The following is a 20,048-nucleotide window of genomic DNA, read 5'->3' on the forward strand; positions in this document are numbered from 1 at the left end:
TGCTGCTGGCTTCTCTGGGCCTGAGCTCAGCTGACACAGACTGACGTAAAGTGGAAAAGTGTGCTGTGGCCTGACGAGTCCACAAATCTTGTGGCAAAGAGGAAAAGGACCATCCGCACCATGCCCCTGTCCCAGCAGTGTTGCAGGCATCAAATTCAGTTTGAACATTAGCCATATTGTCTTTGTAGTGTATTCAATTGAATATAGGTTGAAAAGGATTTGCAAATCATTGTATTCTGTTTTTATTCATGTTTCGCACGACGTCCCAACATTGGAATCTGGGTTGTACATCCTCAGAACAGCGTGCTGAATCCACTGAACAGTTTTCCATTCTTCTGAAAAGAAGACTTTATGTCACGGTTCCTTATTCATGGTGTTTACACACAGATTAAGAATAAAAGAACAATTTTTATTTAGACCTTTATGAATCAAATAATATTAGCTCAACAGTGTTTAGTGATCAATATCCATCACAAAAAAACAAAGAAAAAAATCACACAGTACAAGTTTAGCCATGAATACTTTTTTAATTTTTGGTAATTATAAATATCTGCTTTAAATACACTAACAAAATAGCTTGGACATTTTTCATGACTCGATATAGTAACAGCTTCCCAAAAATTGAGATACTTTGAAAATTTCAGGATCTACAAACCTGAGCCACAACGAAAACAAAAGATCAACAGAAGGTTTGGTAACCGATGCTACACAGTAGCTGATAGAAGATGAGCAGCTCCAGTCCTCCACGAGTTACCAGCGCCGCGAAACGCGTTACTGACACGTCAGCAAGCTCCGGCTGAAAACAAAAGATCTGAATACACAACAGCCAGATTAACAATTCGACTTCATCGTCTTTAGACAGCGTTGAATGATTGGGAGATTGACTGCAATGCACTTATATTTGATTAAAAGCTTCACAACAGTGTAAATTTCAGAGATCTGTAAACGCTGCACATGATTCAGCAGAAGTAAACACACATATTCAATCAGCAAAGGTTCATGTACTCTAATGTAAAGAAAATAGAAAATACCCTCACATGTATGGAGTTACATTTGTGCCACAAGTCAGTGCAGACCTGATTTTTGCCATGTGACAATCAATCTACTTCTTCCTATGCTTAGAGTTGAAGCACAAATGACTCTCTGTAAGTCAGAGCAGCATCTGCTGTGCTGATTAACTACGCGTATGTGGGTGCCAGTTTCCTCCTAAGGGTGAGGGAAGGATACTCTTCTTTGTTGGTACAAGTTGTTGCAAGCATCGTTTAGCTGTACACACAATAGGTGTCGAGAGAAAGCCACCTGCTCCCGGTTCCCTTTGTTCTTATTAATATTACATGTTGTACACCTATGATGCAAAGCTTTCAGGGAATTACATCTTTAAAGAACAAAACAGAACAACATTAAGCGCGCACACACACACACACACACACACACACACACACACACACACACACACACACACACACACCAGTGTTTGTATTGATTTTGCTTCCTGTTGGAGAATTTTCAAGGGAAAAAAGTTCCCCCTTCAGAAACTTGTCCACTATCTAGATTTCCATCTGTTCAGTTACTTTTTGTGATTCTGCATTAATTCTGCACATAACTCGTTTGTGATGAGTACACATCCTTCAGGATACCTTTGAAAAGCCCACACAGACGTGCAGAAAGACCTCACTGCAGCGAGTAGGTGGTGGAGGATGGATTGTCGTGCTTGCTCCCATTTTAGTGAACTGCTAATTCTTTCAAAGAGACACCGAGGTCTTCCTCTCGGGTGTCGCTAATCCCCTAAACATCTGATCACGTCAGAAAGTTGCAGCTGCAGTTTGTAGCAATGCTATGGATGCGGTCTCCTTCCTTACAGATGTTGATGCTGTGTAATTTTGTTTTGTTTCCTTCCTTCACCTGGATGCTGAGGTCATGCCAGCCGCTGATTTTCCTTCGTGAGCCATCGTGGAGGGTTTGGGTTGGGCCACTTTCAGTCCACTTTAAAGCTGCATTGAATCATCTGAAAAACTGTTTTCCTTGATGAGATCAGTTTAAAATTCAACGCTGGTTGTGGAAACGGGGAACTTTTAACACCTGTTTAAGGAAGGTGTAGGTTGTGTTGCTAATCTGTCTTTAAAGCACTTTTTGGTGGTTTAATGACCTGTTTGTTTTGAATCATAGTGAATGGCTCTCGGTCTTCTGGCATTAGTTGTTTCAATGTTCAGGACAAACCTTCTGTAAACCAGCTTTGAGCTTTTAGGCTACGTGAAACTTTGACAGCAAACAATAAAGGTGATTATCCACACTGACTGTGGGGAAGATTCCTAAAAACTACAGTCGCTCCTGTCTAAAAAACAGCTGTTTAAGTGTAACCTATGATATTTTACATATTTTACTGTAGGTTTTTGATCCAACTGGATTATCTTTGCACTCACGTTATATTTCTGAGTGTTGAGAGGGCTTTGAAACATGATTTTTGAGATAAAGTTAAAAGAAAAACTTAAATTTTAAATAGTGAGGAAATCTAAGAGTTAGTTGTTGTTTTTCTGCAGAGATAATTCAGCATTTCTAAAATCGTGCACACTGCAGCACACTGCTCCAGGTGTCAGTGGACGGATGCCGTGGAAGCTCCATCTTCTCCACATCACGAAGTCTTTTGTCCTGGCAGGTGTTTCCAGATTTCTGTTTAGAAGTGTACACACACGCCAGAATGATTGGCGGTTCTGTCTGTAAACCATTTAATCCCAAAACACACTCTGAAACCCCTGAGTGACGGTGTTTCTATCACAGTGCCAGTTTAAATCACTCTGTGGTATTCTTCATTAGACCAGCTCCTTTTTAGTGACATCAGGAAATCTACAGCACCTGCTCGGTCGCTCCGCTCCAGTCGAGCGGTGATGGTAACGATTTAAAACCTGCCCTAAAAATCCAACGTGAGCAACACGCCGGCTGCTTTGCAACAATACGCTCACCTCGCATCTGTCCGTCTGTGTCATGGTCCTGGGCCATGTGGGCCCAGGATTCTTAGTTCCTTGTATTTTTGTATTTCGTTCCTTATTTAGGCCATGTTTTCTGAGTTGCCCTGTTGTGTTGTTCCCTAAGTGTTTTCCCTTCATGGCTTTTACCCCCTGTGTGCCCCTCTGTGTATCTGTGAGCCCTCGTCTCTCCTTATGTTTTATTCCATGTTTCCCCTGCCCATTATGTCTAAGTTCTCCCCGTGCTCTCTCTCCCCCCTGTGTGCCCTCTATGTATTTATGAGCCCTCGTCTCCCTTTGTGGTTGTTTCATGTTTCCCCAGCCCGTTATGTCTGTGTTTTCCCCGTGCTCTCTCTCCTCCTGTCTGAACCTCTGTGCCTGTACATGTCATGTTCAGTTCACCCCGCCCTGTCTCGTTATGATTATCAGTGTCACCTGTGTTCCCCGTGTGTGCCCACTTTCCTCGTTTACCCTCTGTGTATTTCTGTCTGAGTCTCCCTCTGTTCGGCGTCGCGTTCTCCCTCATGTTGTGTGGATCTCCCTGTGTCTACCTTCGAGTATTAGTTTACGTTTTTCCGGTTTAGTTTTGCATGTCCTGTATTCTGTCCTGCCAGCATTAAAGCTGTGTTTCTTAAGTTCATCCCCGTGTTTGTGAATATTGCTATTGGGTCCTCCTCCTGCCTGCCACACGGCCGAATCATGACAGTCTGCACGCAAACATATTTGTTTTGAGATTGTGTGATGAGGCTGTGGCAGCTCAGGCCTGAACTTAAACTACCGACTGGGAGCCAGAATACATCACAGGCCCGCTCCTGCAATAACCAGACTGCTTACATGATTTCATGAGCCTGTCTCCCGGAACAAGTGGCTATATTTCTCATTTCCATCGCAGAGTGGGGAGTTTTAAGAGCTCCGGCTCCATCTGTGAGTGTCTCTTCTCCCAGGTCATTGGTATAAAATGGTTATTAGGTTACTAATGGTCCGTGTCTGATTGGAGCACATCTGCTTCTATGCAGATTCTCCTTAAAAATAAGTCCAGTACTGAAACTAACTTTTTGAGAGCTTAGTTTGATGCTGAGGTCAGTGTGTTAGTCCATCTCTAACTGGACTATCATTTGTGGACCAGACCTCTATGATGGTGCATCCTGGCTTTGGGTCAGTTTGGTTTTTCGGTGTGAAGTGGCAGACTTCCTCAGTTAGACCAGTCCATCACATGAAAGGTCTCCTAATGTCTGACTGGTGTCACTACGTTCACTGTGGCAGGACAGTCAGTATGTTGGTGATGGTCCATTTCTGATCCGTGCAGTCCTGAATTGCCAGCTGGAAACTGAACTCTGACTGTCGGCTCTCCACCAGCTCCAGACAGCGCTGCGACTCCATGTTTTGGATGGGACCACCCTGGAGAGACAGAGACAAATGAGGTGAGGAATATCTCAGCATACAGGCAGGACGGGTGTGACGTTCTACTGATGTTTTTGGACGAGCAGTAACCTCCATGGCTGAAGAGCAACGCGCACGAGTGTCAAAAACAGTTATTTAGATGTTTTGGCAATGCTGCTCCTGTGACATCTGTGCCAGTAAAGCTGACTGAAGGGAACTGACCTGAGAGAGGGGGACACAAAAAGCTTGTGTGTGTCTGTCTGTGTGCACGTCGCTTCACAACAATGTCATTTTCAATAAGAGGCTTGCTTCACTGTCTGAATGCACGCTGGGCTGCTGCCTCTCCATTCCTTGAACAATGCGCTGGCACCTAAAAGTAGGTCCTTAGTTATGTGGCAAACAACAGTAATATGTTTTAATGAGCCCGAGCGCAGTGAGAGCGGAGACTGAACCAGCGCTGCTTTGAAATCAATATGCTCTACACCTCCCAGCATTACATGCACAAGCACAAAGGAACAGCCATCAGCCTGAGGACAGAGCTGACTGTACAGCAGTGTTTTCGTGTTCCTAAACACACCGCTAACCCTGCATGCTGTTCTCGAATGCCTGACTACATTAGAAACACAACAAAAAAGCGGACCTGTGCACGGCGCTAACACAGTGCTCTTCTCTCAGCTCTCAGCTCACTGAAAAGGTATCGATTCTCTCTGCTTGCTTTTCTCTGTGCACAGCTGCTCAGGCACAGAGCTGTTCACCCACAAAACCCAAGCTGCTGACACGTAAGAGTGACCAAAGCATACATGCACATATATGACCTGTCATAAACATGCATTCATGCAGAGAGCGGGACAGAAACGTGGAGCTCCATCTGTCTCTGAGATTTGAACCTGACCTTACGCTGACCCCAGGCTGATCACCGTAGCTGGATGTGTCCCATTATACACTCGGAATACTCGAGGGCTTCTTATCGAAGCTCAAGGTAAGTATGTGCAATATTTTCACAGCCAAAAAGGAGAAAAAGTGTTCCAAAGCACACTTTCTAAGAGCACCTTTATGCAAGAAAGAATATAAAGAATAAACCTCTTTAACAAGAACTTTATTGTGTTCGCTAAGCCTGTTTATTATGCTTAAAGTGTGACTGCATTACTGCTTCTTTACTGACTAATGCTTTGTGTTTTGCATTTTCCTTCACCTGCACCCAGAGACGAGACACATTCCTCGAAATCGACTAACGTGCTTTCTGAAGTCCTTCTGGGTTCCTGTTTGGTTTCTTATTGTTATATTTAAAACACAAGGCCTGAAAGCTTAGTGAGTCCGTTTAAACCCTGGAGTTTCAGGGTCATGATAGACGAACTCACTTATTACCTTTTTAGTTTTTGGCATTATAATACATGCTGCAAACCTCACCTACCCCAGGGCAAAACTTAGATGTACAAGGGCCAACCACCAATGTGGAAAACAGTAGAAACCAAGGTTATTATAGTTAACTAAAACTGAACTAAAAAACTAAAACTAGATGTGAAAATACATTTTATTTAATTACAACAGAAATAAAAACGATACTTTTGAACTAAAATTATTTCACAAATCTAAAAAAAAATGACCTAAAATAAAAAATGTTTAGTGAAAATATTCTTAGCTTTAGCGTCTGTTAGCTTGGTTAAAGTGGCTGTGAGACGAACATTTTCAAACAATAAAAACTGAACTGAAGTAAGAAAATTCACTCTGGAAACTAACTGATGCAAAAAAAGACGAGAAAACGAGAAACTACAAAACTATAATAACTGTGGTGTCAACATTTCTGATGCACAGGTGAGAAAAAACCTCTGATGCTCTTAAGAGAAAATGTTTTTGCACAGATTACTTCGAGCTAACCCTAAAACCGGCCACCCGAGTCTTATATCGCACTTGCTGATCTTGTATCAGATTTGAATTTTTAAAAAATATTTCTTCCCTTTATGCCCTTTACAGACCTGTAACTGAGCTCAGGTCTCGTGTCCTGCACTGTGAGCATTTTTTCCAGCTTTCCTTCCTGGATGTAAAAACCTTCTGTGTCTTTTGCCTTCATCTTTCTATATTCATGTTCTCATTGTTACTTGGCTGCAGTTTAAAGATTCAGATTTAGGACCTTCATCTGCTTCAGAGCTGCATTTGGATCCTTTTTTGTCCAAACTGATATATTTTCAAATTCATATTTAAGCAGAGGATTTTTCTTTTGGAGGGCATGAAGGTTGCAATTTGACTCAGAGGCTGTAATAAAGGGCAACACAAATAGGAGCCTCGTTGGAGATTAAAAGGGACATCCTTCTGAAGTGTTAGCACTTCCAAACCCAGGAGTAGATAATAGCTTCATCCAGGAAATACGCTACGAGCCATCCCTCATTTCTTTTCATTTTGCTTTAAAGAAGCCAGACTGACCATTTTCACAGGACAAAGCATAACAAAGGGCACTGAACTAAAGGGAGAAACTGAATTGTATCTCTACATAACAGACAAATTGGCAAAGAAACAATGAAATTTTATCTTTATCGCTGGTACTTTGTCTCTAGAAAGCTGTCAAAAGAAAAACATATTTGTTCCCAGACTGACAGAAGCCAGGCTGCCATATCGCGCCATCGGCCCCTCTGGCCAACACCAGTAGGCAGTAGGGTAAAGTGTCTTGCCCAAGGACACAACGGCCAGGACAGAGAGAGCAGGGGGATCGACCCGGCGACCTTCTGGTTACAGATGAGCTTCCCAACCCCCTGAGCCACGGTCAGATGAGTTTTTAATAATAATGGTAACACATTTTCTCTATATATACAGAACTTCTTGATGCATTCTCAATCATCCAGGAAAGTAAATCTCCAAAAGTTGATTTTGTTCATCTGGACGTAGTCTCAGCTGACTGCAGGTAAACCTACACATACGGATCAGTATCTAAGGTTTGACTCTCATCATCCACTGGAGCACAAACTGAGTGTCATCAGGACGCTACAACACAGAGCGAACACCATCCCCACTGATACAGCGGCCAGGGAGGCAGAAGAACATCACATCAAGAAGGCCCTGAGTAAATGTGGTTATCCCAGCTGGACTTTTGTCAAAGCTGGAAAGGCACCTAAAGAAAGCTCCAGCCGATCCAGGAGAGAAGGACAACCGCTGCCCACCTGCAGTGATCCCATATGTGTCAGGAGTATCGGAGCAGTTGAGACGCATTTTTTCTAAACACCGGGTCTCTGTGGCTTTTAACCCAAGGATCGGGTCCCCCGACACAAACAGAGTAACACAGTGTACGCTGTTAAGTGCAGGAGGATTGCCAGGATTTATACATCAGGGAAACCAAACAACCTCTGGGAAAGCGGATGGCACAACACAGAAGAGCCACCTCGTCAGGCCAGTGGACACTCTTTCAATGATGAGGATGTAACATCCTGGACAGGGAGGAACGCTGGTTTGAGCGCGGAGTCAAGGAGGCCATTTACGTGAAAAGGGAAAGACCAATCGAGGAGGGGGCCTAAGGGTACATCTGTCACTATCTTACAATGCTGTGATTGCAGCCATTCCCCAACTCTCTGTGAATGGGACTTATGGACATTGATCAGTGGTTGTTGATCAGTGGTCATGAGAATTTGCATAATTAAGATTAAGGAACTGCCCTCCCAGCCCATTGTTCCTTCAGTGGGCTGGTTTCAGTCATTATGCAAACGTACTGGTTATAAGATTGAAACCTGCAGTCAGCTGAGACTGAAGAAGTCACCTGATGATGACGAAATGTTTCTCCCACAAAACGCTGCGTCCAGATGAACAGATTCAACTTTTGGAGACATATATAAGGAAGGAAGTGTTGTGTTTAAGGAAGAGTGAGACTTGTAAGCAGACATCAACTCAAAACAATCTTGTTAAAGGGGAAGCAGAATCCATATAGATTGATGCAGGTGTACTGTGGAACACATGGAGCTTCACACATGCTACCCCCCACCCCTCATCCAAGCACAGAGCAGGCATTGGTGTAAAAGGATGAAAGCAGGAATTGGGGTGGATGTGGGTTGTAAAGCGGCTTGCAGATAAAGAAGCCCAACTATCAAAAGCAGTGTTACTAAAAGCAGTTTGAAGCCTGACTAAATGAAGCCATTTTGCTGTGAGACAGAGTGCACGTACTCTGCCAGAGTGGCATTGACATTTTCAGGTTTCCATCATCTTCTGCAGTGGGCCGCTAATGGGACGTTATAGCAGGAGGAAGCAATCATAGTAGTCTTCCTTTGATGCCTTTTACTGTATATAGTATAGTAGAAGCAGGCTTGTGCCCCATTAAAGTAATCACAATGATCATTCTTGCCTCCTCTGCTGAAAACCAGTCAATTGGCTCTGTCTAAGTGTTTGACCTCCTGAGTCACTTCCAGCAAATGTACTTAGAAAGTCTATGTGCTAACTCTGCAGCTAAGACTAAGTGTACAGGAGCGGAGCCGGTGTATATACACAATCGCACACATTGATGTTCCCCTATACACAAACACAGGCACATATATACAAGCACAGAAAAACATGTGGCATTTATCCAGCACCATGTCCTCGATGCTGCAGCGAGCCTGCCTGTGATTCTGCAGAGTGCAGCGTCGGACCGCACTATTGATTCCTTGCTATTAAGGCGGGAACACTAGTTAATCAGTCGGTCAGAGAGCCAGTCAGCCAGAAAGCTATCAAGCAGCCAGTCAGGGGGTTGGGCTGGCAAGTCAGACGGTCTGAGAGCCATCAAATCAAATCATTCACCTCGAAGGATGCGGTGAGTAAAAGCACCCCGAGAAGACAAAGAGCACCGAATGCTGCGGCAGCAAGCGTGAGGCGCTAGAGTCTGTTCATGCTAAAATACACCCAGTTTACTTTTACACGAGCAGAACAGCAAACATCCCAGAGTCTCTCAGCTTGATACAAATCCAGGATCATCTACAGATACAAACAGCCTCGCGGGCTTTCTTTGATAGAAACTGTGATAGCCTTCAAAGTGCTTTGTGACATCTGCTAACATTTAGTTTACACCAACATTCAGCTCACATCTTTTGTGATTCATTCATTCTTTTCCACAGCTGCACATTATTCTGTCTCTTTGTGACAAGAAAAATATACATAAGAAAAGATTTTTTAAAAGTACTCACAACATTACACCCACAGGCGGGCACTTTCTGTTTATTGTTGTACCCTCGACAATCCCAAGCACATGAGCTTTTCAGCTGGGAGCAGGCTGCTGTTTTCAGTGAAACAGCTTTGATAAAACCAAGACATCTTCCAACCTTAATGACCATTTACAGTCTCCTGCCCCTCTTAAAATTAGCCAGAGGAGTGTAGTATGGACATAGATTTAAGTTTACCTCAAACACAGAAGGTGATGGACCTTTTCTGAAGAGACTTTGCAATCTGGCTGATAAATAATAGTGTCGTTCATGTTTAAATACAAAGGTTCTGTACTCCGAGTGAATGCAATGCATTATTAATGCGGCGAGCCATGACTCATCCTTCAGAGAGAACAACAGGACGGTCTTCCCATGGTCACTGCACGGTGACAAAAAGAATATTATTTTAAACCCCCGTCTCTCTGCACTCATGTTGGAACAGCTTCACTTATCTAACAAGAAGGTTCGACCCGTTTTCACACCCAACTCCTAAATACATACGTTGTCAGCATATAACGGGTCGGGTCAGCTTCACATTGTGATGCATCAGATACTCCCTTAGTATCAGTTTTTTGCAGGTTAGTCCAGCAGACCCAACAGGAGTCCCCAACAGCTGAAAGTGATGAGCGGAGCCTGAAAGCTAGAGTGGTTCGGCACCATTGCTGGGCTCATACATGTAAATGACGTGAAAATGGAAACGTAACTTTGTAACCAAGTAAATGTCAGAGGCAGAGAGTGATCTCATCATTTCCTCAGAGATTATTAAGTATTCTGATAATGTGAAAGAGTCACTGTAACAGTCCACCATCCTCCTCATGTGGAGTTTAGCAGGTTTTGGTTCTTCCTCACACACAGAATCTATGCTAAAACTGTCATAGTCCCTTTGGTAGGTCTATGATTGGTCTTTCTATTAGGTCTATATTTCCTTCTGGGTTTGAGAAGCTTTTGAGGTTCACGTTTCTTTCTTTTCCCTTCCTTCACTCTTGTCTTTGTGTTAGTCTTTTGTCTTTGGTTCTCCTGTTTAATTGCGTCACGTTAATCATCTTCAGTCACTTCTCTCTCGTTTGATTTTGGTAAGTGTGCTCTGTGTCTTACGCCGAGCTCAGGTGTAGCTCAGGTGGTAGAGCAGGTCATCTACTGATCGGAAGGTTGGTGGTTCGATTCCCGGCTTCCCCTAGTCTGCATGCCAAATATCCTTGGGCAAGATACTAACCCGAAATTGCTCTCCGATGCATCCATCGGAGTATGAATGTGTGTGAATGTCAGTTGTGCTTGTGCGAATGGGTGTGAATGGGTGAATGCACAAGTTGTGTAAAGCGCTTTGAGTGCTCAGAAGAGTGGAAAAGCGCTATATAAGAACCAGTCCATTTACCATTTACTTTCCCATCTCGTTTGGTTAGTTGTCTGCAGCTGTTTCCCAGCTGCTCCCACTTCCCTCATTACCTTTTGTTTGAATTGTCTCAGTGTCCCCTTGTGCTTTGTTGAGACATTCACATATAGCTACATGCTGCAGATCGTGTATAATCTCTTGTTTTCTCATCTTGGTGTTATTCATGTGTCCTGCGTTTGGACCCCCAACTTACTGCAACAATCACACAGCCTTAAATATGACAAGAAAAGGGGTTTCCCTGTGCACAGGAAATGTGTACCTGAGAGAATATATAGATATGATAAGAAGGGTTTCCTGATCAAGTGTTGCGAGCGACCCTTGGAAAACCTGCACAGCCGCACTGGAGGTCCTTACATGCTTTATTTTTTTGTTATGAATCAGCATTAATATACAGAGAGCAGACAAGGAGGCTAGAAATGACTTATAACAGTGCATTCTTAGTGGGTCCACTTTGCAAATATGTCAATAAGATAAGTCCAGAAACAGCCTTTAAATGAAAAGTTTGTGAAATGTTAGTGACCCAAACTACAGCTGTTGTTGTAGAGAGTAAAGAATGAGCTGCTCATCAGAGTCATAAATGACTGTAATCAACTGAACATGATCCGACATGACTGAGATCTTTCACAGGCTTGGATTAAACAGTACGACTCTGCACTAAAGATGCACCACGATCTAAATTAGTGAGCGCCAGACAGAAAACACTAATCAAGACAACTATGTTTGTTAGTACATATTTTCAGCCCTGTGTTCACTTCTCAGTTTGGATGGATACAGTTTACGATGGCTGATTCTAAGAACGACTCTCTCGATGTCTCCGCTTTCATCTGAACGCGATCAAGCCTCGCTCAGGAAGCTCTCAGAGCGGCCCGCCCGCCCGCCTGATGAAACGCTCTGGTGTTGCTCTTCTACTGTGCAGTCAGCCTAAAGAACGTTGGCCAGCAGCTCAGCTTTTGCCAAATGAAACTTTTTACTGGGTTAGCCTAAGGTAAATGGTGCCCATAAAGGGACAAATAAAAGCAGAGCAACAAAATAAAAAGCTGATGTAAGAAAATTCACCCTTATCACAAAACACTGGCTGCTGTCGGACATAAGTTTTTGATTTTCTTCCAGACCTTCTTGCTCTGTTTCACTGTATTGATGGCTGCTGCCTTGGGGTTAAGCTCAGTTCAATATTGTAAAAGATCTACTTATCAATAATTCACAAATACTGACTGGCCGCTTCACATGAATTGCTGCCTCCCTCCGTCTCTGCTTCGCTTCATCGCCTCGCTTCTTTCCAGCATTGCCACAAGCCTCTGCCGTTCTTTCCTTTTATTTTCTCGCCCCGCCTCGTCTCTTTCTTTCATCTCTTTTCTTCATTTTGCACTTGTTCACTTGTGAGATTCTCTGTATACCTCCTCTTGCTCACTCTTTGTCTAAACATGTACTTCTGAGCAGGGGAGACTTCACAAACCAGAGCCCTTTGTCAGCTGCACAATCTACACTCTTTAAGCTTTTCCTGCAACAACACTGTCAATTTCAGAGACCAAAAATACATAACAAATGCATATAAATGTGTATCTGTGCTGCTCTGATGCTGACTAAGTGTCAGCAGCCTCTTTGCTAATAAAAACATCCTGAAACCACAGCTGTTAGTTCACTTTGAAAGCTAATGGGCATTAGTGTCTACCCTGAGGCGAGAACAACAGTGTGGTTTCTAACATGAAAATGAAAATGATGTGAAACACATGGTGGGATAATCCAAGCTTGAGCTTAGGTTGCTAGCATGAGCTGATAAGCATAAATCATGATGGGCACCTTCTTCAGTAACTTGCACATGTTGCTCATGTTTTTCTAATTACTTTTTTAAAAACAACTAAAACATGCATGTGTTATGGCTCGAAGCTAAAGCTGCAATAAAATAATATTTCTAACAAGTAGCTTTCTGACTACGTGTCATGGGACAAATCTTTGATCAAACTTTGAGGCTACCTCAATAGAGATTTTTTTTGTTTTAAGTGTAGCTCAGTGCTTTGATTTTTCAGACACAATCAATCTATTATTAATCTGACTCCCAGCTGTAGCACAAGGCTATCGTTCTGTTATTAGAATTACTGCATCTCAGTTTCATGAATTTAGTCCAGTTGGTTTAGATCCATGTCTGTCCAGACTTTACTTTTGGATGTAAAATGGTGTTATGTATCATTTTGTCCTATCAGATGCGTTAAATTTGGTCACTTTGTGAATGACTTCTGGAGTTATGAGAAGAGAAACACACATCTCATGCTTTATCCAGAGACTGTATACAAAAGATGGACATACCAGGTTTGTGAATATTTTGAAGCTTCAAAGTTTCATTACAATCAGATTACTCCTTTTAGAAAGTAAATAGAAATAGAAAGGCAGCTCATCAGGTAAAGCTTGCTAACTTCACAGCATATTATATCAATATACTATATGAGTGCAATCCACAGACACAGATATATTAGTATTAAGTAAATTTAAAATCAGCAGCAAAATCACAACAACAGTTGTCTCAGGGCACTTTATATTGTAAGGTAAAGACCCTACAGAGAAAACAGAGAAACCCCAACAATCATATGACCCCCTATAAGCAAGTGATCTGGCGACAGCAGGAAGGAAAAACTCCCTTTTAATAGGAAGAAATCTCCAGCAGAACCAGGCTCAGGGAGGGGCGGGGCCATCTGCCGTGGTTGATTGGGGCGAGTAAAGCCTGAAAAGTAGAATTTTACTCATCAAAACTGAAGCTCAAACTACTTGGACACATCGAAACATCCAGTTATGAGCTTCTGATTAGCTCATAAAGAGGAAATTTAACCATAAAGGCTGAAATGGTTTAGAAACCAGGATGATGTGACCGAGGCCACCAGAAGAACTGCAGGATTTAAAACGTGGTGCTTGGTGTTTTCTGACAATGACTACTGATCCAGTGTAATTACATATACATTACTTATTGTTTTTCAGTGTAAAATCTCCATAAGAAATGACAATAGAATAATTTCTCTATTTGGAGCAAATAAGGAGAAGGAAGTTACTTTTTAAGGATAACTGGAAAGCTCTTTTCTCTTCTGCAAATTTGTTTGTACAAGAAATGTATAACTTTATGCAATTCAACTTTGTGGGACTGAGAATTATTATAGTTGCAAATATATTATCGACTCTTAATGAGGCCATTACTGGTGCAAATCCATATCCAGTTCATCACTGGTAAACAAATGAGTGCATTACTGCTAATGGAAAGAGGATCAGACGATGTAACAGTTGTTGTTACGCTAACTTTTAACTCTTTTTTCAGTGAGATGGAAAATCTGGCCTGAAAAACGTGATCAGCTGGTGAAGTGAACGTTTAAGGTTTCGCCCTCTCCGTCTCTTCTGAAGTTTTTATACTTCCTAACATTTCTGGGGACCTTATTTGACTTCCCCACCATACTTTTTATGAAGAAATCCAAGTTCTCTTTTGAAACCCCCCCCCCCACGGGGTTGTGCCTAATGGGCTTCATCTCTTTGACTTCTGACTTAAGTTGGGAGTGAGAGTTCTGAATCTGGCCGATGCTAATTAGGGGCTGATTCCCCTGCCAGAGTGCCTGGTAGTAAAACTACAGATAGTCAGGAAACTGGATGGTGAGGTGGTACTGTGCCTTTCAGAAGACTGGATGAGAATCGAGGAAAGGACGGGTCTGAATGATGGATAAATACGCCCCACCTTCAGTCTGATGTTTGGGATGAAAACAGTCCACGTACACACAGATGAAGCTTACAAATGCACACACAGACCAGATGCCAACGGCGTGAATGCAGTAGTGTCTTCTTTTTACTAATTATCCAGCTCCTTCTACTTATCTGTCACATTTTAAGACAACATTAAAAGTGTGAAGATAAAAATAAAAGAGGCTTGTTAAAAGTCAGAAATTGTGGACGTGTGAAAGCTCATTATGCAACGGAAGTAGATGTGCTTTTAAAATCGCACAGAATAGAGGAAAAATGATCTAAAGAGCCGGAGACAAAGTGGAGAGGAAGAAGCACGAATCTCACTCAATTATTGAATAAAAAAGAAAGAGCATAGGATCCGCAGAGATTTGGTCCAGCAGACAAAAAGCAGCAGGAAGTTACAGCAACATACAGAATATCAAAAAAGCAAAGGAAGGAGATCAAAGCCTGGAAACATTCAGAGGATGCCCCTGAAACGGGCAGAACGCGTGCACATCTGGGGTTTGTTACAACCACGTAGCGTTCGTTTGGCTGCAGTCGGCCATCTTTGTTTATACGTGCTCAAAGCTCACCTGAGTGAACGTCCAGGTGAGCTTCATGTGCTTAGTAGTGCCGTAGCTGCACTCCAGAAGCCTGGGTTTGCTGTTCACGTCAACCAGACACTTGTTGTCGTCGTCGTCGATCGTCGGGCTCAGCACTCCCAGGTGAAGCTGCTGGGAGCTGGTGTAGTACACGTTCTGCTGGGAAACAGAGGCGTGCAGTGATGAGGCAAAACACCCGTAGGAGCTTCAGAGTAACAGTCATGGCAATACTAGACTACAGTGTAATAAAACGTTTGACAAATCAAGACAGACCAGCTGAACATAAAAGTTGTCTGTATCTTTAAGGTGTATTGAAAGTGCAGCGCACTGGAGACCGACATCATTAGTTATTTAGGTTTTTTCTTATTTTTTTTTGGCCTTTAGAAGTCTCAAATACTCATAAGAATGTATGCATCATATATGATAGGCAGGTGTTAAGGGGTTAAGCTCATATTCTTTCGAATGGCCACCAGGGGGCGACACCTGTGTTTGCATAAAGACTTCTGCTCTTACAGAATTCTGTGGAAAAACCTGAAAACGTGACCTCAACACATTTTTGTTATTTGGGCTGAGTACATTCATTAGGAATAGAAGTTAAGTTGGAATATGTTCCCTTTTTAAATAATTAATAATCAAGTCAAGTGGCTTTATTGTCATTCCCATCATGTGCAGTGGTACAGTACACAGTGCAGCGAGACAACGTTCCTCCAAGACCATAGCGCTACAGACAATCGAGGTCGGCCATATCTGGATATTTTGTTTTTGATGTACTATGTTTACTGTACTCCACTTCTTCTGTTGAAAATTAAAAACAAAACAGACAATCGACACAGGACCACATCAAGTGCAAGTGTGCAGAACTTTGCAAAAATTGCAAAAAAGCAAAACAAAGACAGTTCAACACCAGCCAGAACAGAACGACACAGACACAAGGCAGTGCAATAGAAAAGTGCAACAATGACAGTGGGCTGTGCAAAAGACTGAGCGTTGTGATAATAATGAGGTCCAGTCAGCTTCTAAATAAAACAGCTGGTAGAAACGTCCTACAAAGAGACGGTTTTTACTTCGAGGCCTTTTTCACTATTACTTTAACAAAGAAGTTAAATCCATACTTCATCAGAGTATTTTTAACACAAACATCAGTATTTCTACATAAGTGATGACTGTGTGTGATTTTCCCATCATTCACTTTTGTCTGCTCACTCCTGTAGCTTGTGTTTGGTCCCAGTTGGGATGTAAGTTTTTCCATTTCTAATATGTACCAAGCAGGGGGAAATCATAGTGATAAATAATGTAATATAGTATTTGTTATCATGCTATAAAACTGGATTTAATCATTTCATTGCAATTCTTGTTTTTCTGTAGACAACAGAAAAACAAGAATAGATCCCCGATGACCCGATGGTTCTGTTTTTTTTAGTAAATTGCATCTTGGGCATAAATATGTTTTTCTTGATCAACAGAGCTCTGTCCTCTCTGTGAAATAAACTGAACCAGGACAGCAGATATACCTCAGTTTTATAACGAAGCAGCTCTGCTGTAGCCTGTATTCACTGAGGGTTTCTGTTATTAGAGGTTAGCTGCAGGGAGGACTGTAAGTAGGCTAATTTCTGAATACTAAGTGTTTTTTTTTTACTCTCACCTGCAACATTTTCCATGTCTTTTAACAACATTTTCACTTTTACTGCTGTGAAAAATAAACAAGCCACCTGTAACTGAACTAATTAGGAAGAAAACAGAAAGGAGAGAGGGGGAAATATTTAGTGGAAGGTAGGAGAAGAGAGGTCAGGGGATGATATTAGGTGCCAGTTGAATACTAGCTCAGGAAGTTTTCTTTCCCTTTCCAGGTATGCAATAGCATGAGGACATGGTAATGAATGCAATAGTTGGTCCAGTTCTGAAGCCCACAAAATGTCTAGTGAGGTAAATCAAACACAAACCTTAAGTAGGTTGAAAATTCAAACCGTGTAGCGAGGCATGCATCCCAGAAAAAGATGAGACAAAGAATCACAGACAACTTGACATGAGTAAAGCAAATGAGAAGGATCAAGGTCGACACGAAATCCAAACAAGCGGAAAAAGTTGAGATCAAGGAGCCGTGGAATAGCAGGCACAGAGGCGGCACTGCTGAGAACAAACGGATACACCGGCTGAGCGCTCCGACTCACAGTGTATGTGTTTCCACAGGAGTGTGTGAGAGCTCAGAGGAGGTAATTGATGAGAATGATGACCGCCTTACAGGAACAGGACATTTCTAGATAGGAGCCATTATCACACTGTGAACCAGCCACAGGGCTTTTAAGCTGCTGTTTAAAAACTCCCCGAGACAGACAATGGCACACACTGATGTGTGCGTGCATGTGCTGCGAGCATGTCTGTGCTGCGGAGGGAAAGCTCGTTTTTTTTCTGTGCACGTGCACTAATAAGAGTGATTACATTTGCATCCGTCAATAGATTGATGCTCAGTCTCCAACGGTGGGGCCTTAATACTTTCTCCTGCCTGTCACAGCTATGGAAGAGCAGGAACAGAAGGATTAGCACGGTGCTTCTGTAGACACACAGCAGTCTCTCCTGACAGATGCACACAGTAACAAGCGTGGACAGGAGAAAGCTGGGGGATTATTTTTAGTCTTTAATGTTTACTTTCAGCAGATGAGATTTTAAGAAAGAAAATCATTTTGAATTCATTAAAAAACTGTTTGTGACAAACATCAAATATATAAAAATGAGGAGTGGAGAGGCAGCTGGTCCAGATGATGTAGCTGTGGAAGCATGGAGATATCTGGGAGACAGGGCGGGACTCTTTGATCAGATCGTTTGACACAATCAGAGAATAAGAGCTGCTTTGATGTAGGGTTTGGAGACACTGACAAAAAGACAGGAGGGGGCAGAGCTGACGATGTAAAGGTTTTCCTTGCGAGTGAGAAGGATGGACAGGATTAGAAATGAGTCCATGAGAGGGACAGCTTGAGCAGTTTGGGACGAGGGTTAGGGATTGAGAAGCAAGGCGAGATGGTTTGGATGTGCAGAGGAGGGAGAGTGGATATGTTGGTGAAAGGATGGTGAAGCTGGAGCTACCAGGAAGGAGGAAAAGAGGAAGACCTCAGAGATGATTCATGGATGCAGTCAGATATTATATTTTCAAGTGAAAAGGCCATCTATTGGTAACCAGAAGAATTATGACTCGTGCAAGAGCAGCGTGACAGGTGGATGGCCATTTAAAGCCAGGTGATTTTTCTCAGACTGGTTTCTAACCACAAACGCCCTTTAGCCACTTTCCCTTATTAGAAATAAAAATAAATTTATTTCAACTGGAATAATGTTTTGTGCTTGCACTGTATATACTTTCAAGATTTAGGTTGAGGACAAAACCTTCTGCCTCCACTCAGCCCCGACCCTTAGTGAGGACTTCTTGTGACCAGGAACATGTTATGACTGCAATCAGATCATGCTAATCCTTAAATATATCATTGGGCCTCAAAAAATGTGTTCTTAGTCATGGTCTAAAGTGCGGACCGGCAAATTTTTCTTTGTTGCTGTTTTAATTTGAAGGACTTTAGGAATTGTGTAAAATTTGTGTTTTTCTAGGCACAGATGCGCTTCATTGTCATCCGCAGACACATGTACATAATTCATCCAGCAGACGCAGCCGGCTGGAGCTGAAGTTTGCATGTTACAGTATGTGTTTGGAAGCTCCATCTCTCGCCTCATTGCATATCTATTCAGGGGAGAATAGGGAGAAGCATAACAGAGCAGGGCACCAGGAAGGCGGGGTTTAAAGTATGACGACTTCTTTCTCACCAGTTCCTGTCTGGGGAAAAATGTGTCAACTCCTTCAAAGCCGTGTTCTGATTCAACTCGGTCATCACTGTGAGGAGGGGCTGTGAATTTGGGTAGCTAATTATTTTAATTGCTTCCATAAGCTGTATGTCAAAACCACTGACTGATGAGAAGTGGCCAAATCAGCGAACCAGACTACAGCGTCCCATCGTTTTAGAACAACAGCGTGCCCACACACTGAAAGCACCATCCATCTGTCTCTCTCTGTTTTTCCATCCTCGTGCAAGTCACTCATCGTCAGCTTGTGTCCATAAGGACTGACTCGGTGCTCAGCATTGGATGGGTGATTCACTGACAGGGGCTCTTCGTCTCCTCATTCTCCTAAAACAGCGAGGATTACCCGATCAGGTGAAACTTTTCTCTGTGCATGCCGACTCGTTCCCTAAGTTTCTCTGATATCACACAAACAGTTCATCTAAGCTGAGAAAGCTGCTCTGGGGCCTGTTCTTCGTACCTCGCTAAGTAGGTTAGCCGGATTAGATTGTTGACGATTTCGCGTGATCTTGGATCGTTCGGTTCCCCGAAACTCATCCGGGACTTGCTGTCATAGCAACAGAGCCGTAAGCGTAAACCTGCTCGGGAGCAGGTTTACTTTATGTAAACAGGATTAGATCGCGGCCACGCAGGTATGTCCGCTTCATTTATACGAAAGCAACAGCGATATTCCACCACTGTTTCACCATAAATAAATAACATCAATGTAACTAAAGACAATGCAGCACTTGATCCTTTTATTGATGTCACACAGATACATACAGGTCATTTCCTAAAAAAGGGAAATGTACTATTAACATTCTATTACATGTATGTGATTATTACAGATGTAATTCATATTTCAGAGTAGTAATTGTAAATTACTTCGTGTAATCAAGATGAGAGACCACGGCTATAAAAGCGAAGGTGGATTTGGGAAGTCTGTCGCAGCCATGTCCTGTCCATTTACGCGAGAAACCCATTGCGGAAGGTGCAAGATTGATAAGGAGAGTCCTCAGAATTCAGCGTATATTGCGGGACAGACAGGATCCTTTAGCTCAGCGCGACA

At 42.6% G+C, this 20,048-nt stretch overlaps 1 protein-coding gene across 2 annotated transcripts in view; it reads right to left on the reverse strand.

Moving 5' to 3' along the window:
• Nucleotides 1-507: 507 nt before the first annotated feature.
• galnt18a (UDP-N-acetyl-alpha-D-galactosamine:polypeptide N-acetylgalactosaminyltransferase 18a) overlaps nt 508-20,048 on the reverse strand; it is a 180,171-nt gene continuing 160,630 nt past the window's right edge. Inside the window, exons 10-11 of one of the 2 annotated variants that reach the window (XM_085280894.1) lie at nt 15,158-15,322; nt 508-4,358 (exon numbers count right to left, since the gene is read on the reverse strand). In XM_085280894.1, the coding sequence (XP_085137020.1) occupies nt 4,212-4,358; nt 15,158-15,322 (312 nt within the window). In that variant the 3' untranslated portion in view covers nt 508-4,211. Of the gene's footprint in view, nt 4,359-15,157; nt 15,326-20,048 lie in introns of both variants that reach the window. The other variant, XM_085280893.1, reaches the window with a different exon arrangement.

Source organism: Mchenga conophoros, linkage group LG7 (genome assembly GCF_057382185.1).
Source record: "Mchenga conophoros isolate Kocher_MC1m ecotype Shallow Benthic linkage group LG7, M_conophoros_male_GT1.1, whole genome shotgun sequence".
Taxonomy (NCBI): domain Eukaryota; kingdom Metazoa; phylum Chordata; class Actinopteri; order Cichliformes; family Cichlidae; genus Mchenga; species Mchenga conophoros.